Source organism: Oryx dammah, unplaced genomic scaffold (genome assembly GCF_014754425.2).
Source record: "Oryx dammah isolate SB20612 unplaced genomic scaffold, SCBI_Odam_1.1 HiC_scaffold_19, whole genome shotgun sequence".
NCBI lineage: Eukaryota > Metazoa > Chordata > Mammalia > Artiodactyla > Bovidae > Oryx > Oryx dammah.
The window spans coordinates 77,171,976-77,197,985 of record NW_024070203.1 but is presented as its reverse complement, the minus strand read 5'-3'; the positions used below and the strand labels follow the sequence as shown (position 1 = coordinate 77,197,985).

Sequence of the window (26,010 nt, the reverse complement as noted above, 5' to 3'; positions counted from 1 at the left end):
TGTTGCGAAAAAGAAATAACCAAAAACAAAAGAGTTCTTATAAATTAAAATATAACTGCTGAAATAAAAAGTTCAGTTAGAAGAGTCAGAAAATAAAGTAGAAAAAGAAAAACAAAAGGAGACAGAAAACCTGGGAGAAAAAAAAAAGAATAAAATTCAGGAGATTATAGGGGAGAAATTATTAAAGAAATTTTTCCAAAGCCAAAGAAAGAAGTTTTTATCTGAAAGCAACTACTGAGTGCTAAGCATAACTAATAAAAAGGACTCATACTTAGGCACATCCTCATGAAGTATCTTGATCCTTATTCAACATCAGAGACATCAGAATAAAGAAAAAAGTCTAAAAAGTTGTGAGGTGGGAGGAAACCTACAAACGAATAAGACTCTGCCAGGCATTAGCTATCTAGAACATTAGCAACACTGGCTGCTAGAAGATAAGTACAGGAAAGCTACCAGAGCTCTGAGAGAAACTTAGTTTCAATGTAAAATTCTACATAGGCTACTATCGACCAAGTTTGAAAGCAAAATAAAAGCAGTTTCAGACACAGAAGGACTCAACTAGTTGATCTCTTAATTTTGTATCCTGAAGAAGATAGTTTAGGAAAAACACAGAACAAGAGTGAAAAGCCAAGGAAATAGGAAATACACAAGAAAATGGTGACAGTAACCCAGGAGTCCAGTGAAAAGAAATTCCAGGACTGCAGCTATATACAGCAGACCTAAAAAGCAATGAGTCCACATGAGAACAAGAAATCAGGAAGACCCAAAGAATGTGTTCTCAAAGAAGAATCAAATAAACTCCAGGAAGTAGATAAAATGAGTAAGAAGCTAGAAAACATTAGTGAAATGATAAAGATGGCATATGCTACATCTTCCAACATGAAAAAAAAAGGGGGGGGAAACAAAAAAAATCACGATCCTAGCATAGATCCTGAAGAAGGCAATGGCAACCCACCCCAGTACTCTTGCCTGGAAAATCCCATGGATGGAGGAGCCCGGTAGGCTGCAGTCCATGGGGTTGCTAAGAGTAGGATATGACTGAGCGACTTCACTTTCACTTTTCACTTTCATGCACTGGAGGAGGAAATGGCAACCCACTCCAGTGTTCTTGCCTGGAGAATCCCAGGGACGGGGGAGCCTGGTGGGCTGCCGTCTATGGGGTCGCACAGAAGGGACTTAGCAGCAGCAGCAGCATAGATCCATCAAACTAATACATGACAATGATTTTGAGCAATTAAGTGTGAGGAAAGTAAACCTATTTAAACAAGATGCTGGGAACATTTTCCTTCAGGTCATCAAGGAATATGACACTGGACTTTTAAAGATGAAAATATAATTTTAGTATATCATTGTTTCCTCTTCCAAGATGTCCTTTGCCCTCTCTTCTCTGAGTCATTCATTCATGCATTTACACATACAACAAATATTTACTCAGCATCCTACATATCAGGCACTGTCCAAGGAGCGCGACAGAGCAGGCAACAAAGAAGACAAGACCCTGCCCCTGTGGAGCCTGACTCCAGTGACAGATGAGTCCTCTTCCAAGATCATGTTAAACGCTTCTCTCTCCTATGAAGCTTTCCCTGAAATTGCATGTGAGGCTAAGTGCTTGTCTTGTACTTTTCCTAAAGAACTCCAACTCTTTACAGAATCAAATTTAGCTTTGTACATATGCATTACCTTAACCAGTCTGCAAACAATGCAACAACAGGAACATTTCTTAAGAATTATTTGTACCTCTAACATACAGCACCAGGCCTAGATCAATAAATGTATTTTGAACCTTTCCATTCAGCCAAAATGTAAATAAAACTGCCAAGTAAAATGCAAAGCACTGTACCAATGCTAATTATTATTTAATAGATGAGGAAGCTGAAGACCCAGATTATAAAACTAGTTTCTGCAAAACTAAAATCCAAAGTGCTAGGTTGAATTAAAATAAGTGGTCAAATAAAAAGCTGAGTCAGAGTGGGAGAGACCAACCTTAGGCCTTTTCTTAGAACATTTCCAAATACACAAGAAACATCTAAGATGTAGACTCTATTTCTTCCATATGTCAATGCATAGCTTAACAATTATGTAAAGATCATTTTGAAAGCCTCTAATCAAATATATAATCTATATTTTAAAAGCTTCAATTTCACAGAATTGTCTATTTTTACTTTGCATAAATGCATAAATACTTGAAATGCATAAATGTTCAGAGGCTAAATGCATTTAACATAAAATATATTGGTTTTTTAAATGTCCTCACAAGAAAACCTTCAAAATTATTGCCATAAATATTTTATTTATTCCCATAATTACTGGACTTTTTATTCTTTTTAAACTTGAAAACACTAAAAAAAAAAAAACCTGGAATGATTACAGTAACTTCCAGTAATAACAACAAAAGGCATATTTCTTTTTCATCAGCCAAATGAGGCCTATGGTTTGAGTTATTGGGATATACATTTGCAAAAATAAGCAAAAAGTTTAATTTACATAAATATAACTTCTATAAAAATCAGGGAACTAACACGACAGATCCTGTTATTTCACACTTTCATAGGTTACTGATAAGCACATGTACTTTGTTTGGTATACGATCATATCTGTTCAATAACCCACATCATTAATATTGAATAGTAGTAGCTATGAAAATTATAATTTACCTACTATGAAAATTACAATTTACCTACAAAAATACAACACTAAATAGATGAGTTAGATTGTCTATATTCACAGAAGAAGCAGTCATGGAATTGTTCCTATTTCAGTTCAACAAACATTTATCAAAGTTGCTAGATGCCAGTAGCTATTCTAGGCACTTGTAATAGTTTCACGATGACCATATAAAAATTTCTGCCCCTGCGAGGCTTATAGTAGGGGAAAGCAACTGCTAAAACTTTTCTCCTAAAGACTAAAAGCTGACTAATAATTAAATGTGATTTCCAAGTACAGGATAGCCACAGAAAGGTTATCTACATATAGGTTTCAACAAACTCTAGTTTTAAATATTATTTTTTTTAAAAGTCACTTATTAAAGATACATAATACCAGGACATGAGTTGTGTGTTGTGGGTTTGATCACAGAATCAGGAGTTTAACTTACATATACTTATTGTAGATTAACTTACATATAGTATTAACTTATAAACCAAAAGGTTCAATAAACACTAACCAAATAGTGATTTCTCCTCTAAATGCAACTAGAAGACTCAAACTTTTATCACCCACTGAAATATAGCAAAGTTTCACCTTCATTCTCCCTCTAGTACTACCACCATTACCCGAACTTCCATTTGTTATTGGCTCAACTGCCAACAATCCAATCTCAAAACTGCTACTCAGGCTCAGTTCCAATCACTGAGAGCTCTAGTTAACCCTCAAATTTAATTCTATGCTTTTATCCTTTCCTAGGTATTTCCCAACGGAGAAGGCAATGGCACCCCACTCCAGAAGTCTTGCCTGGAAAATCCCATGGACGGAGGAGCCCAGTAGGCTGCAGTCCATGGGGTCGCTGAGGGTTGGACATGACTGAGCAACTTCACTTTCACTTTTCACTTTCATGCCTTGGAGAAGGAAATGGCAACCCACTCCAGTGTTCTTGCCTGGAGAATCCCAGGGACAGGAGAGCCTGGTGGGCTGCCATCTATGGGGTCACACAGAGTCAGACATGACTGAAGTGACTTAGCAGCAGCAGCACCAGCAGGTATTTCCCAAAGAAAATGTCAGGGCATAAAACCTCTAAAAGAGATTTTAGAAGTTAAATTTCTAAAAGATTTTGAAAGATTTTCAAATTCTTTCTTTAATATCTATGCTGACAATAAGATAACTGTTTTTTTGATTTTTAAAATGATATGTGAAATACTCATAAAACTATTAGCAAACAAGCCTGCAATGTAAGAAAACACCACTACCAACAACAATAATAAAATGCAAAGGATAAGCACTAAAAATAAGTAAAAGAGTCAATACACAAATGACAAGATGTTTAGTCTGTCCAGCAGTCAAAATATGTAAGATAATAACAGTAAAAATTATAAAATAATGGCAGCTAGAATTTATTGTGCTCTTATGTAAGAGTGAATATGCAATAAATACTTAACTAATTCACTAATCAACCAATTACCAAACAGATAAACTACCTGGGAAAATAGGGAAAGTTTCAAAGAAGAGGTGATAACTGAGCTAGTCCTTCATGGATACAAACTCACTAGGCAAAGACTAGGGGTAAGGAGAAAGACTCAAAGGTGGGGCAGCAGATGAGGCAAAAGCATATACTGAAACACTAAAACACGAACCCAGCCTTTATTCTAGGAACCCATTCTTACTGTGAAGCTGAAGTAACAAGTTATAAAACTGCACAGAGAGGAGGGAGGTAATATACAAACAGTTTCATACTTCAGGCTAAAAACTTGTTAACTTTTTTTAAAGGTATGTAACTTCATCAGATTTTTTCTCTATCTTTAATTTTTAAAGAACTATTTAATCAAAAAAACAAGAGCACCTGTTAACTTTTTTTTAAAGGTATGTAACTTCATCAGATTTTTTTCTCTATCTTTAATTTTTAAAGAACTATTTGATCAAAAAAACAAGAGCACCTATGACATCTCTTATATGTGGAATATAAAAAGAAATACAAATGAACTTACTAGCAAAACAGAGACAGACTCACAGACTTGGAGAACAAGCTTATGGTTGCTGGCAGGGGAAGGATCAGGGAAGGGACAGCTGGGGAGTCTGGAATGGGCATGTACATACTGCTATATTTAAAATGGATAACCAACAAGGATCTACTATATAGCATATAGAAAAGTCTGCTCGGTGTTATGTGGAGGGGAGGGGGGCTTGGGGGAGAATGGGTGAATCCCTTCACTGTTCACCTGTTCCCCTGGAACTATCACAGCATTGTTAATCAGCTATACTTCAATACAAAAAAAAAAAAAAGATAGCAATAGAACTGAAAATCAAGAACAGTTCATCCCTAATGAGATTTCTTTCAAAGACAAGAATAATTCTACACAAAGGGTGTTACTTAGGTGGTTTTCCAAGAGTCAATCCTCTTAAAATAAATAAAAAATGTAAAAGAAATTGCCAACCGAGAATTCTTTACCCAGCAAATATATCATTCAAAAGTACAGTGAGATAACATTTTCATACAAGAAAAAAAAAAAAAAGCGATTTTATTACCATCATAAGGAAACACTAGAGAACACTGTTCAGGCAACTGAGAAATGTAAAAAAAGAATAAAGAGCAAAAACAGTATAAATTTAAAACCATCAAAAATAATAAGAAGAATTATTATTTAAACAGCCTTGTGCTGTTTAAAATGGACACAGAATTACAAGAAACAACAAAGCGCGTAACAAAAACCCAAACAGCATATAAAGCCTAAAAGAAAATTTTCTGTACTCTTAGGAAAAGACTGATTGTTCTGTGACGATGAAAACAATTAACTACTGGAGTGAGTGTTAACAGGTCAAGGACAACTGTTTCACTTGTCACGTTTTTTGAAAGCCATGCCTCTGAAATTCAAACAATCAAGATTATCATTCCAGTGAACATTCCTAAAAAAAAATCAAATATTAAACAGGATAATAACTATCCCTCACACTGCCACCTTCATAACAATGGTACTTTTTAAAAATAATACATAAATGAAGGAAAAGTAGCATAAGTAGTACAGAATATTTTTGAGATTTAACAGAAGCTGCTATCAAGGCAATACCCAGAAAGAACATATGTACAGCTCCTGAGCCATCTCATGCAGTTCTGGATTCCTTTTTGTATTTGGGAATCAGACCCTTCCATACTTCCCCAGGCCCAAGGAAAACCAACTTGTGAGAATAATAATTAGACTATTTCAAATGTATGATCTCCAAACATGTTAGGTGGAATCTGCCTTCTAAGAAAAAGTGCAAATAGGGTAAAATCCTTCCACTGATAATTGGTGAAGGAGATACCTGAGAATAATTATCCCATCCAAATCTACCTTTTAGAACTACAGTATACCTTCATGGTTTCTATTTATTAACCACAGAAATAAAGTATTTTTGGATACTTAGAATACATAAAAGGCTGTATTCTTCCTATGGACTCAAAATGGTAACATTAACATTTAAAATAAACAGATTTTCCATTTCATACAGTATTACTCCGTATTTCTCCTCAGTAACTTTAAATACCAAATGCCCTGAGGTCAGCCCTGAAATGGTTTTAAAACACTTCCCTAACTGGAGTATAATTACTTTCAATTAAAGCATTGTTCTGCCATTCAGGAGTCATCTGATTTACATAAATGTTAGTTAAGCACCATAGAAATTCTAAAATATATAATTAGAATGTCACAAATCACTTAATCCATTCTGTCAAAACAGGGATTATTCTAACTTCTGTTTCACTTCATTTAAAAGAAAACCTATTTACTTTATTTTCTCTAACAGAAAAAAAAAATTAGTAGGATAAACTTACAATGTACTTCCCCAATCAAACTTTAAAATGATTCTGGTTAACCACAAATTGACTCAAGTAGTTAAGTATTTTTCCGAATGTATTTTACTGAAACATGTCTGACAACATGTAATAATGACATGTAGCTACTGGGATACTGTTTTACAGAATTACAAATTATTTCACCGATTTATTATTCTTAGTCATTCACAGATTTTAAAAAGGTCACTTTGGTCTTGTAAATTATCCAAGTTAACTAGGTGCATTGCTAGGCTAAAGTAAACAATTTTGTAAATAGCTCTTTTACTTAGGGTTAAAACATAGCCATAAAATTTATCATTAAATAACACATTCTCACTAAGCTGAATTTAACAGAAAAAAAATTATAACTGAGCTCTATTAATTTCAAACATCCTGAGATATTTGGGGAAATAAGACAAAAATTGTTCTTCAGTTATTTTTAAGATTCAGAAACACAGTACTTCAACTGTTTATCAACCATAGGTTATAATGCAAAAAAACTTATGATAAAGAAACACCATAAAAAATACTACAAAAATAAAACTCTAGCCAGAACTTACTGAACTCAAGTTAATAAAGAACATGCAACACTGATCCCAGATGAAGAGGAGGAGTGCCGTGGTGGTTTCTCAGTGACTAAACCAAAAATTATCCTAATAAATAAATTAAACAATCATATGACTCCTGTATTTGCCACACAAAGATCTGTGACTAATTCTCACACCTCATACTAGATCCTTTTACACTGTGAAGTCTTTTCTTTTTTCACACTAATATTTCCCTTGTAACAAAACACTATACAGTCAGCTTCTAAAATATGGATCTTTAGAAATGAGATTGGCAAAACAATTTTAAAATACTTACTGTTTTGTTTCGTAATCTAATTATGTCTGAGACAGAGCCAGCTCCACAGTACTCCATAACAATCCAGAGGTCTGTGTTCTTAAAGTAACTGCCATAGTATTTTACAACATATGGGCTAAAGAAAAATATATAGACAATTAAGTTCAGTTAATTCTCAAAGAAAATTATTTCTTAATACCAATGCAAAGTATTTTCAGCATTTCATAATGTTCCAATAAGTAAACTTAATGAGTAAACTATTATACATGGAATTGTCTCTATGTAGGGTACACCAACTATGTATAATTAGGCTTTAATTCATAGATGAAATTTAATAGGATTACAAACCAGAGGAGGTCCAAATGTTCTGAGTGATTCCCAAGAAAATAAAGCTTTGTTTTGGCAAAGGACACACTATTTAACATAAGGAACAAATGAAAATATTTTACTTTAATTAAAGCATTTTAAACATAAGACTTTAAAGGATTTTATATCCAGTCAAGTATTAACACTCAACTTTGTATTTCAATAAGCCCCCCCCCAATTTTTTAATTCTCTTTTATTTTGACCTTTAAAATCCTAGAGAAAAATAATAATCATTTTTTTTGCTTTAAATTCAGATAATTAAAGTTACTGACAATTTAAGATATTTCTGAGATGAGGTCTTAGGTTTTTTAGAGTAGAATAAACTATTTTTATAGCCAAGTTGCTTTTAGGAAGACTCAGAATGGGGCAAATGACCATCACATTATTAAGGATATGCTATGTACAGTGATGTGTAAAATATCCTGTCCAACTCAAAAAGGCAGAATATCAACATTCACAGACTAAATAAAAAGATGAAAACATATAAGGAAGCATAAAGGAGTACACAGCTTAAATACTGTAAGAGCCCAAAGGTGGACGTGACCACGGAAGAATCACGCTAGAGGACTCTGCAGAAACGGTGGGATTTGAATTATGGGGGAAAAACGTTAAAACTTCAAGATATGGGTGTAGAAGAGAAATAAGAACATTTGGAAAAGATAAAGACCATGAGCAAAGGCACAAAAACAGAAGGGGAAAAAACCAAGGATGACATGTTTGGGGGACAACTTATTCAACAGCTATTTCTATAGAGAAACAGCTATCATGAAAAGTGGCATCAGTGTAAGATAAGTAAGACACAGGAATCAAATAAGAAAAACAGAACAATAGAGAATGGAAAGTACTGTAAAATATGACATAAAAAAACTATCAAAAGAACAGATTAAGAGAATTCAGTCAGGGAAAGACTTCTCAGTAAAGCCTTTGCAACTTTAGCTGTCTTGAAGTCAAGGGTAGAGCTGACTGGTTGGGGCTTAAACTGAAACAGGCACCTACAGGGCTAGACTTCAGTCCCATTTTATCCCTACTGCTCCTCATTCTCTCTTGCACAGACTTACTTTGGTCTCCTTGTAGTTTTCTCCCCCATTCTAATCTATGTTCCATATAGTTGGCAGGCAACTTTCCTTTAAAACAAAAGTAAAACCTAACCATGTTGCCTTCCTGATTTTAAAAAACCTCCAATGACTCTCCATTACCAAAGGGAAAAAGAACTGCTTCACATCACATACAAGACCTTTCAGAGTCTACCTCTGCTAGGTGGAGGGACTGGAAAGTATTACCAAGAGTTCATAAATATTCACTAAAACATTTAAAAGCACTTCTTTACAAATGAATCTAAACTACAGAGCCAAAACTTTAACTGATGGGAAACACAAAAAAGCATTCTTGACAAAAGCTTCCTTGGGGTATGACTGCCTGCGTAGAAACTTCCATAGGAAGTACTGCTCTTATACCTGGCTGTACATCAGAATCACCTGTGACCCAGGTCCCACACCTTAAGAGCTTCTAACTAAATAGGGCTCTTAAAACCTCTACAGGTGACTTTGATATACACCCATAGTCAAGCCTCACTCCAGAAGATAGACAGCATATCCTTCAGAGAAATTCTTTATTTATTTTCTTTTTCAAAATCTTGAAAAGTGTTAACTTAACAATGCAGTCAAGATTATGTTCACTGAAAAGCACACAGAAAATATGTATTTTATCTTGCAATCTAAACTAAGAAATCAGCAACTCTAAGGGGAGGATTGACAGCTCCTACAAAAACTAGAGATTCTAAACTGGACAGAAACCTAAAACGGCAGCTCAACACCTTTGGGGAACGGTAAAATTCTCTTCAAGTGGCCCATTCCAATACACAGTCAGTTAGATGGACCAAAGTCCAACAATTCTACATCATTAAAATTAGCCTCAATAATTTTAACCTAGAAAAAATATTTAAGCAGATAGAAACAGCCACCTTAAGGACACATACTCAAATCCAGTTTCTATCATTCATCTCAGCATTCATTCACTGGCCCTCAACTCAAGCCAAGCATCAGACCACATAAACCAGACAGACAAAATTCTGCCTCTCCTACAGCACAAAGTAGCCTGAGATACTCAGGTATTCCAGAAGCAAACCAACAAATAAATATGATTACTAACTGTGATAAGAAAAGGAGTGCTATGAGACAAACTGGATGAGACTTTATTTTGCAGTCATTATTTCTGCTAGTAAAACTGTCCCTAGTTCATATGAAAGAATGGAATAGTGCAAAGGAAGCTGTAGAGGAGAGTCTGAGCCCCTGATCCTCCATAACTGCTCACTTATAAGTAACATGAGGGCTTCCCTGGTGGTTCAGCTGGTAAAGAATCTACCTGCAATGCAGGAGACCTGGGTTCAATCCCTGGATTGGGAAGATCCTCCTGAGAAGAGAACATATACCAGTCCAGTAAGTATTCTGGCCTGGAGAATTCCATGGACTGTATAGATCATGGGGTTGCAGAGTCAGACACGACTGAGTGACTTTCACTTTCACACACTTTCTACAGTAGCCCCTGCCTTGGGAAGCACTGGAATATATGAAAACTTTTTAGACATGGGTAAACTTTTAACAACAAAATATTCTCCCACTATTGATTTCTGTGGATTATAAATTACATTTGGAAAAAAAAGAAATGCTTAAACTCCAAAGTTTATATGTAATAATGATCATCCTTGCTTTTGTTTTATCCCCAGTACCTCCCTTCTTATATTACTCATACAAAAGCAATGAATAGGTAAACAAATTAACAATCCCAAAAAAATTAACAGAAGGGACCTAATTCGGGCCTCCCTAAAGTAATAACATTTAAGCTAGTGTCAAAGGTTAGCTAGAAGTTAATCAGTTATAAAGAGCATTCTGGTACCAAAAACTGTCTATACAAAGGCCCTAAGGAGAAAAGGAGCAAATTATTGTCAAGGGATCAGTGTACCTAAAATAAAGTGAGTGAAAAATAAAGTAGAACACAGATGCAGGTAGGAGCTAATGATGAAGGGCCTCAAAACCAAAGAAAGGAAACTGGGCCTTAACAGATATGCAAGAGAAGAATTTTAAGCAGAGGAAAGACATGATCTAATTTATACTTTCTTTTTACACTTATGATTTATACTTTTAGATTCCTCTGCTGTTGTTTCAAACCTGGATTGTAGGAAAGTAAACATGCACATGGGTAGACCAGTTAGAATTTTCTGTTGCCAGACACTGTGTTAAGCATATCATTTTATTTTCTGTATTTGTACCAGTGTGACATCTGCGACCTACTGACAATGCCTCCACCGTTCCTCTCAGGCTAGGTAATTACTGTGAGCAGACCTTACATATGCAAACAAGCCAATCTGGAGTACATTCTCTCAACCACCTCCAGGGCTACTACTCCCCAGCCCTAATCACCCTAGGGCCATATACCAGACAACTAGGGACAGCCTCCAGCATAATGAAATTATTCAGTCCAGCCAATCCTAAACCTATTTGCTGCGATTTTGCTGTTCTCCCAGAAGATGAGCCCACATCCTTCTACTCTACCATCTTGGATTCAGAATGCCTTAGGAAGCATTACCACGAAAGCGAGTGGAGGTGACAGAATTCCAGCTGACCTATTTCAAATCCTAAAAGATGATGCTGTGAAAGTGCTGCACTCAAGATGCCAGCAAATTTGGAAAATTCAGCAATGGTCATAGGACTGGAAAAGGTCAGTTTTCATTCCAATCCCAAAGAAGGGCAATGCCAAAGAATGTTCAAACTACCCCATAATTACACTCATTTCACACACTAGCAAGATCATGCTCAAAATGCTTCAAGCTAGGCTTCAACAGTATGTGAACTGAGAACTTGCAAATGCACAAGCTGTATTTACAAAAAGCCAGAGGAACCAGATATCAAATTGCCAACATCTGATGGGTCTTAGAAAAAGCAAGGGGATTCCAGAAAAGCATCTACTTCTGCTTCATTGACTATATTAAAGCCTTTGACTGTGTGGATCACAACCAACTGTGGAATATTCTTATAGAGATGAGAATACCAGACCACTTTACCTGCCTCCTGAGAAACCTGTATGCAGGACAGGAAGCAACAGTTAAAACCAGACAGGGAACAACAGACTAGCTCAAAATCAACAAAGCAGTACGTCAAGACTGTATATTGTCACCCTGCTTATTTACTTATATGCAGAGTACATCATCGGAAATGCCAGGCTGTATAAATCACAAGCTGGAATCAAGGATGCCAGGAGAAATATCAACCACCTCAGTCATGCAGATGATACGACTCTAATGGCAGAAAGAGAGGAGGAACTAAAGAGCTTGTTGATGAAGGTCAAAGAGGAGAGTGAAAAAGCTGGCTTAAAACTCAACACTCAAAAAACTAAGATCATGGCATCTGGTCCCATCACTTCACGACAAATAGATGGAGAAAAACTGGAAACAGTGACAGACTTTATTTCCTTGGATTCCAAAATCACTACAGACAGTGACTGCAGCCGTGAAATTAAAAAACACTTGCTCCTTGGAAGAAAAGCTATGACAAACCTAGACAGCATATTAAAAAGCAGAGACATCACTTTGCTAACAGAGATTCATACAGTCAAAGCTATGGTTTTTTAGTAGTCATGTATGGATGTGAGAGTGGGACCATAAAGAAGGCTGAGAACCAAAGAATAGATGCTTTTGAACTGTGGTGCTGGAGAAGACTCTTGAGAGTCCCTTGGACTGCAAGGAGATCAAATCAGTCAATCTTAAAGGAAACTAACCCTGAATATTCATTAGAAGGACTGATGCTAAAGCTGAAGCTCCAATACTTTGGCCACCTGATGCGAAGAACTGACTCATTGATGCTGGGAAAGATTGAGGGCAGGAGGAGAAGGGGGCAACAGAGGATGAGATGGTTGGATGGCATTACTGACTCAAAGGACATGAGCCTGAGCAAACTCTGGGAGATGATGAAAGACAGGAAAGTCTGGTGTGCTGCAGTCCATGGGGTCACAAAGAGTGAGACACAACTTAGCAACCGAATAATAATAAATCTGTTTATTCAGTTCACCCATTCCTTCCCACAGAGACCACAATACAGGCTCTTGCTCACATTTCCCTCTCTCTCCATCTGCCTCCTGACTGATCCTAGTGTTTCCCTCCATGGGTCATCCCTCTCTCACCCCTATCCTTCTTGGATCTATGTGTATAAAAATCTATCTCCGGATATGCTAGTCTCATCATAACTGAATAATAATAAAACCTACATTTTAAAAAACAGATGGTGGCTTGGAGTGGGAGTAGAAGAAATAGAAAACAAATTAAAGAAAGATTTTTCAAGGTCCACTCAATGCAATTCTTTACTTTATTGGATTATAGCTGTTTTACAGTGTTGTGTTGGAGAAGGAAATGGCAATCCACTCCAGTGTTCTTGCCTTGGAAATTCCATGGACACAGGAGACTGGTGGGTTACGGTCCATGGGGTCACAAAAGAGTCGTACACGACTTAGTAGCTAAACAACAAACACACATTGATTATCAAAGGCTGGAGAGGAAGCAAAGAGAGCTTCCTTCAAAACACTAGCTCAGTGTTACTTATCATTTTAAGCAACACACAAAGTTTTAGTTTGGCCATAATGCCTAAGAATCTTGACTAAGCCACTGTATGGACTTACAGGACATATGAGAACCCAGCAATTCTGTGTATTCTTGGCATGGTCAAATACAATAGTTAAATATGACTTTGAAAACGCCAGTGGGCGGAGGGACGTGGAAGACGCAAGTGAAATTACAGTATATACTGGGAAGCAAAAGTGAAACACGATGCCTTGATAACTGGGGGGAACCCAGGAGGCAGCCTACTCCTTTCTCCAGTGCCATCCCCCTGCATCTCACTCTCCTGTCCCATCCACTTCCTCTCCCCATTGAACACTTTCAGCCCAATGAAACTACACAGCACGCTCCTCTTTCTTTTTGCTTTCTTGGCCTCCTCTCATCTCACACCTAACGTACCAATCCTTGCCACTCCTCTGTCTCCTTTTCAGAAACCCCCAAACTCTAGTCCTAACGGTCTTCCTCTGTTATCACAACTCAAAATAGAAGTAGTGTTTAAAAAAAAAAAATGAGGGGGGGAAAAAACAAGAAAACCCAGAGGAGAAAAAATAGAAAACTTTCCTTACCTATTTGTTCCTTACATAGACACTACTTGTGGTACACGTTATTATATTTGGACTGAATCATTATATTTAAGCTTCTTACAGAGGTTCAAATGTTAATGTTTCCTGTCTAAAAGGTAATTAAATTTGTATATTAACTTGAATTTCAACTTAATTGAAGAAAATCATGTTTTGTTAAAGGTATTTTTTTATAACAGGTTTAAATTAGATTAACAGCAAAACTGAGTGAACTGTAAAGAGATTTCTTATACACTGCCTGCCCCTCATAACACGTATAGCTTCCCCATTATCAACATCCCCTACTAGAGTGGGACATTTGTTATAACCGAAAAATCTATGTTGACACACATCACTGTCAACCAAAGTCCATACTTTACATTAGGATTCACTCATGGTACTGTACGTTCTTTGGGTTTCAACTGTATACACTGTTACAGCACCATACAGAGTAATTTCACAGCTTCACCTAATCATTCCCTCTCCACCATCCTAACCCCAGGCAACCACCGATCTTTTCACTGTCTCTATAGGGGTTTTCTGCCTGGCTGTCATATGGTTGAAATCATACAACATGTAGCCTTTTCAGGTCATCCTCTTTCATCAGTAATACCCAAACTTCCTCTATGTATCTTCATAGCTTGATAGCTCATTTCCTTTTGTATGTGCTAAGTCACTTCAGTCGTGCCCAACTCTTTGCAACCCCATGGACTGTAACCTCCAGGCAAAATCCTGGAGTGAGTTGCCATACTTTCCTCCAGGTGATCTTCCTGACCCAGGGATCGAACCCACGTCTCTTATGTCTCCTGCATTGTCAAGCGGGCTTTTTACCACTAGCGCAACTGAATAATAGTCCACTATCTGGATATATATCACAGATTACCCATCTACTTACTGAAGGACATCTTGGCTGGTTTAAAGGAGCAAGACTGCTGGATAATATGGTTAAAAGAATGTTTAGTTTCAGAATAAAACCGTCAAAAACTGACTTCTAAACTGGCAATATTATTTTGCATTCCCACCAGCAATAAAAAGAAGTTCCTTCAGCTCCACAATCTCACCAGCTTTTGATGCTGTCAGTCTTCTGGATTTTGGGCATTCTAACAGGTGTATAGTGGTATCTCATTTTAATTTGTATTTCTTTAATGACACAGAATGTGGGGCATCTTTTCATATCTTTATTTGCCATCTGTATATCTTCTCTGGTGAGATGTCCATTAAGGCCTTTGGTTCATTTTTTAATTGGGTTATTTGCATGTTGAGTTTTTTAAATTCTTCGTATAGTTTGGATAACATTCCTTTATCAGATAAGTCTTTTGCAAATATTTTCTAAAGTATATTTTTAATGTTCCCATTATGAGCATGTGATAATTAAAATACTAATGAAATGGTTATTTTTCATTGTGTAACTTTCATCAACACCCTTCTACAATCTTTACAGTGTTCTAAATTAATAGAGGTAATACAGTGTTTTTACAAATGCAATGTGAATGCTCTCCTATGAAAACGGAATTTTTTCCAAAATAAATCTAAACCATGCAACTGGTTTCTTGGCCCACCCAAAAAATGAATTCATATACATGACCTGGTAAAAACTGCCAAAATTAATCACAAATCCTTTAATATGGTGAATGTCAATTTTTTTTTCTAACCAGCAACATTGTTCAAACACAATCTCACCCAGAAGCATCAGCAAACAGAACAGATGGGACAGGAGCTGTTCTGGAAGAAGACTCTGAGCAGACAAGCTAGAAATGTGTTATTTCTACCACATAGATCACCTCTCCCTCCTTGCCCAGTAAATCTAAGTCATCCTTTTTTCCTAAATTTCCAATAGTGAGGCCTTACATGTCTTCCAACCAATACAGTATGTTCTCTATGTTTACTCCATCAGAGCTCTTATCACACTATATTGAAACAGCCTGTCCATTCATCTGCCTAGTCCATCTGAGTGAAAGTCCTTCCAAAGTCTGGTTCATTCATTGTTATAACTCTCGTGCACAGCACAGAAGGGCTCCCCTCAGGAGTAGGCACTCGATATATATTAGGTGAATAAATTTATTTACATAATATATATACTGAATTTTATATAAATGTATATATTTTATAAAAATGTATACATTTACATAGAAGGGCTTCCCCAGTGGTCAGTGGTAAAGAATCTGCCTGCCAATGCAGGTTTGATCCCTGGGACAGGAAGATCCCCTGGAGGAGGAAATGGTAACCCACTCCAGTATTCTTGCCTGGAAAATTCCATGGACAGAGGAGCCTGGTGAACTACAGTCCATGGGGTTTTGCCGAGAGTCAGATAAGACTTAGCGACTAAACAACAACGTATATATAGAATAAATTAGGTGAGTAATTGTGTGACTAATGCATGTGTTAACAACACACTTCTGGTTTAGATATGTGAAGTTCCTTCCCTAGAGAGTTAAGTACCACGAGTGTAGAGGTTTGCGGTTCCCTTGTATCCACGTTACCTGGGCACATGGTATTCAAAAGTACTGCTGACCAGCTCTTGCCTCCATCTCTAGCCTTGCCTTGAGAATGAGTACTTTACTTTGAACTGTTGGAATCTTTGTATAGATATTGCTTTCTTCAGCAATGGCCCTGCAGTCAGCAAATATCATTCCTCATATCATCCTAGTCATTAGCTGTGATCTAGGACAATCCATGTAAAATCTCTAGATCTCATTTTCTATACCTGTAAAATAGTTCTTAATTATACTTCAGCACCAGAACCTTAAATAAAATTTTAGAATGAGCTCCAATATAGAGAAAAAGATAAAAGTAAGAGCTAAATTTCCCACTCTGCTTGATTCTTCACTGTTTGAGGAAAATACCCCTAGAAGCACATCCTTAGAGAAGAGTACATTGGAAAAACTCGAAAATATACCTATAGAGGTTTAGTCAAGCACCAATGTTCGATGGTTTACACATTCAACAAATACTTACTAAATACCTATTCTGCGTCAAGCACTGGACTAGACAAAAGATTCAGCCATAAACAATGCAGATGGGTGCCCCCAAATATTTATGCCAAAAAGCTGTATTGAATACATGTTGAGTATGCACTAAAATGAACAAAAAATTTAAAACATCCTCTGGTCTCTTTTTACAGTGTAGAAAGCAAGACAATTTGCCAAATGCCCAAATAGCTGCATAGACTTAAGAAAATATATCAGGTTCAAAAATACAGATCTCATTTTCTCTAGCTGAAATTCTACTATTTTATGTGGGCATTTTTCAATTTCTACTGTTTTCGTCCAAACTGTTTTTATACCAATTCTCAATAACACATCTGCATTAACACTAAGTAGTAGCTAAAATGTAATGCTTGCTCCAGCCATTTCCCAGTTTTTCAGTCGCCCTATGCTTTGGCACTTTTAGGATCCTTTAACTAACCAACTTTTTTGCCTCTTCACTGTTTCATACGTTCAATATGAATGTAAAACTGAAATCTAGAAGATGGAATCCACTTTTATTATGTTGGTTCAAAGGTAATTGTGATTTTACATTGTTGAACTTTGCTGTTTCATACTGGAATACATTCTTAAATAAATGTGATTATGTTATACATTATTTTAATGTGCATTTCTCACTTTGTTTTTTTGCTCAGTCGTGTCCAACTCTTGGTGATCCTGTAGACAGTAGCCCACCAGGCTCCTCCATCCATGGGATTCTCCAGGCAAGAATACTGGAGTGAGCCATTTCCTTCTCTAGGGGATCTTCTCGACCCAGGGATCAAACCCCGATCTCCTGCGCTGCAGGCAGATGCTTTACCCTCTGAACCATGAGAGAAGCCAGTCAGTTACTCAGTTGTGTCCAACTCTTTGCGACCCAATGGCCTGCAGAACGCCAGGCCTCCCTGTCCATCACCAACTCCAGAACTTACTCAAACTCACACCCATTGAGTCAGAGATGCCATCCACCCATCTCATCCTCGGTTGTCCCCTTCTCCTCCTGCCTTCAACTCATCAGGGTCTTTTCAAATGAGTCAGTTCTTCACATCAGGTGGCCAAAGTATTGGAGTTTCAGCGTCAACAGCACTCCTTCCAATACTCAGGATTGATTTCCTTTAGGATGGATTGGTTAGATCTCCGTGCAGTCCAAGGGACTCTCAAGAGTCTTCTCCAACACCACAGTTCAAAAACATCAATTCTTCAGCACTCAGCTTTCTCTATAGTCCAACTCTCACATCCATACATGACTACTGGAAAAACCATGGCCTTGACTAGACGGACCTTTGTTGGCAAAGTAATGTCTCTACTTTTGAATATGCTGTCAAGGTTGGTCACAACTCTTCTTCCAAGGAGTAAGTGTCTTTTAATTTCATGGCCGCAGTCACCATCTGCAATGGTTTTGGAGCCCCAAAAAATAAAGTCTGACACTGTTTCCACTGTTTCCCCATCTATTTGCCATGAAGTGATGGGACCAGATGCCACGATCTTAGTTTTCTGAATTCTGAGTTTTAAGCCAAACTTTTCACTCTCCTCTTTCACTTTCATCAAGAGGCTCTCTAGTTCTTCTTTACTTTCTGCCAAAGGGTGGTGTCATCTGCTTATCTGCAGTTACTGATATTTCTCCCAGCAATCTTGATTCCAGCTTGTGCTTCATCCAGCCCCCTTTCCTCATGATGTACTCTGCATATAAGTTAAATAAGCAGGGTGACAATATACAGCCTTGACGTACTTCTTTCCCTATTTGGAACCAGTCTGTTGTTCCATGTCCAGTTCTAACTGTTCCTTCCTGGCCTGCATGCAGGTTTCTCAAGAGGCAGGTCAGGTGGTCTGGTATTCCCATCTCTCTCAGAATTTTCCATAGTTTGTTGTGGTTCACACAGTCAAAGGCTTTGGCATAGTCAATAAAGCAAAAATAGATGTTTTTCTGGAACTCTCTTGCTTTTTCAATGCTCCAACAGATGTTGGCAATTTGATCTCTGGTTTCTCTGCCATTTCAAATCCAGCTTGAACATCTGGAAGTTCACGGTTCACGTATTGCTGAAGCCTGGCTTGGAGAATTTTAAGCATTACTTTGCTACCGGATGAGATGAATACAATTGTGTGATAGTTTGAACATTCTTTGGCATTGCCTTTCTCTGGGATTGGAATGAAAACTGACCTTTTCTAGTCCTGTGGCCACTGCTGAGTCTTCCAAATTTGCTGGCATATTGAGTGCAGCACTTTCACAGCATCATCTTTCAGGATTTGAAAGAGCTCAACTGGAATTCCAACACCTCCACTAGCTTTGTTTCTAGTGATGCTTTCTAAGGCCCACTTGACTTCGCATTCCAGGATATCTGGCTCTAGGCTGATAATCACATCATCATGATTATGCAGTTTGTGAAGATCTTTTTTGTATAGTTCTTCTGTGTATTCTTGCCACCTCTTCTTAATATCTTCTGCTTCTGTTAGGCCCATACCATTTCTGTCCTTTATCAAGCCCATCTTTGCATGAAATCTTCCCTTGGTATCTCTAATTTTCTTGAAGAGATCGCTAGTCTTTCCCATTCTGTTCTTTTCTTCTATTTCTTTGCACTGATCACTGAGGAAGGCTTTCTTATCTCTCCTTGCTCTTCTTTGGAACTCTTCATTCAAATGGGTATATCTTTCCTTTTCTCCTTTGCTTTTAGCTTCTCTTCTTTCCTCAGCTATTTGCAAGGCCTCCTCAGACAGCAATTTTGCTTTTTTGCATTTCTTTTCCTTGTAATTCATTTCATTCCCTGGATCAAGTGATGGTCTTGATCCCTGCCTCCTACACAATGTCACAAACTTCTGTCCATAGTTCTTCAGGCACTCTGTCTATCAGATCTAATCCCTTGAATCTATTTCTCACTTCCACTGTATAATCATAAGGGATTTGATTTAGGTCATACCTGAACAGTCTAGTGGTTTTCCCTACTTTCTTCAATTTAAGTCTGAATTTGCAAATAAGGAGTTCGTGGTCTGTGCCACAGTCATCTCCCAGTCTTGTTTTTGCTGACTGTATAGAACTTCTCCATCTTTGGCTGCAAAGAATCTGATTTCAGTATTGACCATCTGGTGATCTCCACATGTAGAGTCTTCTCTTGTGTTGTTGGAAGAGGATGTCTGCTATGACCAGAGCGTTCTCTTGGCAAAACTCTACTAGATTTTGCCCTGCCTCATTCTGTATTCCAAGACCAAATTTGCCTGTTACTCCAGATATTTCTTGACTTCCTCTTTTGCATTTCAGTCCCCTATAATGAAAAGGGCATCTTTTTTGGGTGTTAGTTCTAGAAGGTCTTGTAGGTCTTCATAGAACCATTCAACTTCAGCTTCTTCAGCGTTACTGATTGGGGCATAGTCTTGGATTACGGTGATATTGAATGGTTTGCCTTGGAAGCAAACAGAGACCATTCTGTCATCCTCTGGGTGCAGCAGACCTGGGTATGACATACGCCCTCTTGGAGGAGGTCACCATTAACGCCACCATAGAGCTGCCAGAACTTACACAGGGCTGGGAGACAAATTCTTGGCAGGCACAAAAAGAAACTTGTGCACACCAGGACCCAGGAGAAAGGAGCAGTGACCCCACAAGAGACTGACCCAGACTTGCCCATGAGTGTCCAGAAGTCTCCGGCAGAGGTGTGGGTTGGCAGTGGCCTGCTATAGGGCTCGGGGTACTGATTGCAGCAGTGCATCAATGGAGGTCACCATTATCTTCATTATCTCCACCATAGTTTGGCCCCAGGTAAATAACAGGGAGGGGACACAGCCCCACCCATCAACAAAAATTGGATTAAAGATGTACTGCACATGGTCGAGGTCAGGGTCAGCGACCAAGAGTGCCAGGCTATAACAGCACAGGAGCAGCCGAGGAGCTACCCCCGCCCGAGGCCAGGGGCAGCATCCGGGAGGAGCTGCCCCACACCCAAGGCCAGGGACAGTGGCCAGGAGGAGCAACCCCATGTCCAAGGAGCAGTGGCTGTGCGGGCACCAGAAGGCCTACAGGAGCTATTCCACATTCAAGGTCGGGAGGGGCAGCAGTGAGGAGATATCCCTCGCCCAAGGTAAGCAGCAGTGGCTGCGCTTTGCTGGAGCAGCTGGGAAGAGATACCCCACGTCCAAGGTAAGAGAAACCCAAGTAAGACGATAGGTGTTGCAAGAAGGCATCAAAGGACAGACACACTGAAACCATAATCACAGAAAACTAGTCAATCTAATCACACTAGGACCACAGCCTTGTCTAACTCAATGGAACTAAGCCATGCCCTGTGGGGCCACCCAAGACAGGCGGGCATGGTGGAAAGGTCTGATACAATGTGGTCCACTGGAGAAGGGAATGGCAAAACACTTCAGTATTCTTGCCTTGAGAACCCCATGAACAGTATGAAAAGGCAAAATGACAGGATACTGAAAGAGGAACTCCCCAGGTCAGTAGGTGCCCAATATGCTACTGGAGATCAGTGGAGAAATAACTCCAGAAAGAATGAAGGGATGGAGCCAAAGCAAAAAAAAACCCAGTTGTGGATGTGACTGGTGATAGAAGCAAGGTCCAATGCTATAAAGAACAATATTGCATAGGAACCTGAAATGTCAGGTCCATGAATGAAGGCAACTTGGAAATGGTCAAACAGGAGATGGCAAGAGTGAACGTCGACATTCTAGGAATCAGCAAACTAAAATGGACTGGAATAGGTGAATTTAACTCAGATGACCATTGTATCTACTACTGCAGGCAGGAATCCCTCAGAAGAAATGGAGTAGCCATCATGGTCAACAAAAGAGTCCAAAATGCAGTACTTGGATGCAATCTCAAAAATGACAGAATGATCTCTGTTTGTTTCCAAGGCAAACCATTCAATATCACAGTAATCCAAGTCTATGCCCCAACCAGTAACGCTGAAGAAGCTGAAGTTGAACGGTTCTATGAAGACCTACAAGATCTTTTAGAACACACACCCAAAAAAGATGTCCTTTTCATTATAGGGGACTGGAATGCAAAAGTAGGAAGTCAAGAAACACCTGGAGTAACAGGCAAATTTGGCCTTGGAATACGGAATGAAGCAGGGCAAAGACTAATAGAGTTTTGCCAAGAAAATGCACTGGTCATAGCAAACACCCTCTTCCAACAACACAAGAGAAGACTCCAGCCAAAGATGGAGAAGCTCTTTACAGTCAACAAAAACAAGACCAGGAGCTGACTGTGGCTCAGATCATGAACTCCTTATTAACAAAATCAGACTTAAATTGAATAAAGTAGGGAAAACCGCTAGACCATTCAGGTATGACCTAAATCAAATCCCTTATGATTATACAGTGGAAGTGAGAAACAGATTTAAGGGACTAGATCTGATAGATAGAGTGCCTGAGGAACTATGGAATGAGGTTCGTGACACTGTACAGGAGACAGGGATCAAGACCATCCCCATGGAAAAGAAATACAAAAAAGCAAAATGGCTGTCTGAGGAGGCCTTACAAATACCTGTGAAAAGAAGAGAAGTGAAAAGCAAAGGAGAAAAGGAAAGATATAAGCATCCGAATGCAGAGTTCCAAAGAATAGCAAGAAGAGATAAGAAAGCCTTCTTCAGCGATCAATGCAAAGAAACAGAGGAAAAGAACAGAATGGGAAAGACTAGAGATCTCTTCAAGAAAATCAGAGATACCAAGGGAATATTTCATGCAAAGATGGGCACAATAAAGGACAGAAATGGTATGGACCTAACAGAAGCAGAAGATATTAAGAAGAGGTGACAAGAATACACAAAAGAACTGTACAAAAAAGATCTTCATGACCCAGATAATCACAATGGTGTGACCACTCACCTAGAGCCCGACATCCTGGAATGTGAAGTCAAGTGGGCCTTAGAAAGCATCACTACGAACAAAGCCAGTGGAGGTGATGGAATTCCAGTTGAGCTATTTCAAATCCTGAAAGGTGATGCTATGAAAGTGCTGCACTCAATATGGCAGCAAATTTGGAAAACTCAGCAGTGGCCACAGGACTGGAAAAGGTCAGTTTTCATTCCAATCCCAAAGAAAGGCAATGCCAAAGAATGCTCAAACTACCGAACAATTGCACTCCTCTCACACGCTAGTAAAGTAATGCTCAAAATTCTCCAAGCCAGGCTTCAGCAATACGTGAACCGTGAACTTCCTGATATTCAAGCTGGTTTTAGAAAAGGCAGAGGAACCAGAGATCAAATTCCCAACATCCACTGGATCATCGAAAAAGCAAGAGAGTTCCAGAAAAACATCTATTTCTCTTTTATTGACTATGCCAAAGCCTTTGACTGTGTGGGTCACAATACACTATGGAAAATTCTGAGAGAGATGGGAATACCAGACCACCTGACCTGCCTCTTGAGAAACCTATATGCAGGTCAAGAAGCAACAGTTAGAACTGGACATGGAACAACAGACTGGTTCCAAATAGGAAAAGGAGTACGTCAAGATATTGTCACCCTGCTTATTTAACTTCTATGCAGAGTACATCATGAGAAACGCTGGGCTGGAAGAAGCACAAGCTGGAATCAAGATTGCCGAGAGAAATATCAATAACCTCAGATATGCAGATGACACCACCCTTATGGCAGAAAGTGAAGAGGAACTAAAAAGCCTCTTGATGAAAGTGAAAGAGTAGAGTGGAAAAGTTGGCTTAAAGCTCAACATTCAGAAAACAAAGATCATGGCATCTGGTCCCATCACTTCATGGGAAATAGATGGGGAAACAGTGGAAACAGTGTCAGACTTTATTTTTTGGGGCTCCAAAATCTCTGCAGATGGTGACTGCAGCCATGAAATTAAAAGACGCTTACTCCTTGGAAGAAAAGTTAAGACCAACCTAAATAGCATATTTAAAAGCAGAGACATTACTTGGCCAACAAAGGTCCATCTAGTCAAGGCTATGGTTTTTCCAGTGGTCATGTATGGATGTGAGAGTTGGACTGTGAAGAAGTCTGAGCGCCAAAGAATTGATGCGTTTGAACTGAGGTGTTGGAGAAGACTCTTGAGAGTCCCCTGGACTGCAAGGAGATCCAACCAGTCCATTCTGAAGGAGGTCAACTCTGGGATTTCTTTGGAGGGAATGATGCTAAAGCTGAAACTCCAGTACTTTGGCCACCTCATGCGAAGAGTTGACTCACTGGAAGACTCTGATGCTGGGAAGGATTGGAGGAAGGAGGAGAAGGGGACGACCGAGGATGAGATGGCTGGATGGCATCACTGACTCAATGGACGTGAGTCTGAATGAACTCTGGGAGTTGGTGATGGACAGGGAGGCCTGGCGTGCCGTGATTCATGGGGTCACAAAGAGTCGGACCCGACTGAGCGATTGAACTGAACTGAACTGAACACGGCCCCGCCCATCAGAACAAGACCCAATTTCCCCCTCAGTCAGTGTCTCCCATCAGGAAGCTTCCATAAGCCTCTTACCCTTCTCCATCAGAGGCAGACAGACTGAAAACCACAATCACAAAAAACTAATCAATGATCACATGGACCACAGCCTGTCTAACTCAACGAAACTATGAGCCATGCGTGTAGGGCCACCTAAGACGGATGGGTCATGGTGGAGAGTTCTGACAAAAGGTGGTCCACTGGAGAAGGGAATGAGAACCCCATCAACAGTATGAAAAGGCAAAAAGACAGGACACTGAAAGATGAACTCCCCAGTTCGGTAGGTGCCCCATATGCTACTGGAAACCAGTGGAGAAGTAACTCCAGAAAGAATGAAGAGACAGAGCCAAAGCAAAAACAACACCCAGTTGTGGATATGACTGGTGATGGAAGTAAAGTCCAATGCTGTAAAGAACAATATTGCATAGGAACCTGGAATGTTAGGTCCATGAATCAAGGCAAATTGGGAGTGGTCAAACAGGAAATGGCAAGAGTGAACATTGACGTTTTAGGAATCAGCAAACTAAAATGGACTAGAATGGGTGAATTTAACTCAGATGACCATTATATCTACTACTGTGGGCAAGAATCCCTTAGAAGAAATGAAGTAGCCATGATAGTCAACAAGGGAGTCCAAAATACAGTACTTGGGCGCAATCTCAAAAACAACAGAATGACATTACTTGCTGCTTATTTTAAATTTATTTTAGACCGTGGAAATGTTAGACAAAAAGCAAATTCAAGTAATTTTCTTATTCAAGTTCAAAATGGGTTGTAAAGTAGCAGAGACAACTCTCAGCACCAACAATGCATTTGGCCCAGGAACTGCTAACGAACGTACCGTGCAGTGGTGGTTCAGGAAGTTCTGCGAAGGAGACAAGCACCTTGAAGATGAGGAGCACAGTAGCCGGCCATCTGAAGTTGGCAACGACCAACTGAGAGGACCATCTAAGCTGACCCTCTTACAACTACATGAGAAGTTGCCAAAGAACTCAATGTCAATCATTCTATGGTCATTTGGCAGTTGAGGTAAATTAGAAAGGTGAAAAAACTTGGCAAGTGGGTACCTCCTGAACTGACTGAAAATCAAACAAACTGTCGTTCTGAAGTGCTGTCTTCTCTTATGCAACAACTACAAACCACTTTTCAATCAGATTGTGACCTGCAACGAAAGCAGATTTTCTGCAACAACCAGCTGAGTGGCGGAACCAAGAAGCAGCTCCAGAGCACTTTCCAAAGCCAAACTTGCATCAAAAAAAGATCATGGTCACTGTCTGGTGGTCAGCTGCCCATGTGATCCACTACAGCTTTCTGAATCCCAGCAACACCATCACATCTGAGAAGTACGCTCAGTAAATCGACGTGATGCACAGAAGACTGCCACAGCTACTGCCATCACTGCTCATCAGAAAGGGCCCGATTCTGCTCCACAACAGCAGACCACATGCTGCACAACCAACATGTCAAAAGTTGAACGAATTGGGTTACAAAACTTTGCCTCATCCATCATATTCACCTGAACTCTCAGCCAACTGACTACCACTTCTTGAAGCATCTCCGACAGCATTTTCCTGCATTTGCAGGAAAAATGAATGCTTCCACAATCAGCAGGAGACAGAAAATGCTTTCCAAGAGTTCCTTGAAGCATGAATTTTTATGCTACAGGAATAAACAAACTTATTTCTCATTGGCAAAAATGTGTTGATTGTAATGGTTTCTATTTTGATCAATAAATGTGTTTAAGCCTAGTTACAATTATTTAAAATTCATGTTCCAAAACTGCAATTACATTTGCATCAACCTAATATTATTATCTGTTTCACC

At 38.9% G+C, this 26,010-nt stretch overlaps 1 protein-coding gene across 3 annotated transcripts in view; it reads right to left on the bottom strand.

Annotated features, from left to right (window-relative positions):
* The window catches only part of STK3 (serine/threonine kinase 3), a 309,305-nt gene that overhangs the window by 229,347 nt on the left and 53,948 nt on the right, over window positions 1-26,010 (bottom strand). For all 3 annotated transcript variants that reach the window (XM_040261000.1, XM_040261001.1, XM_040261002.1), the window contains one exon: window positions 7,322-7,436. In XM_040261000.1, coding sequence (XP_040116934.1) covers window positions 7,322-7,436 — 115 coding nt within the window. The remainder of the gene's footprint in view (window positions 1-7,321; window positions 7,437-26,010) is intronic.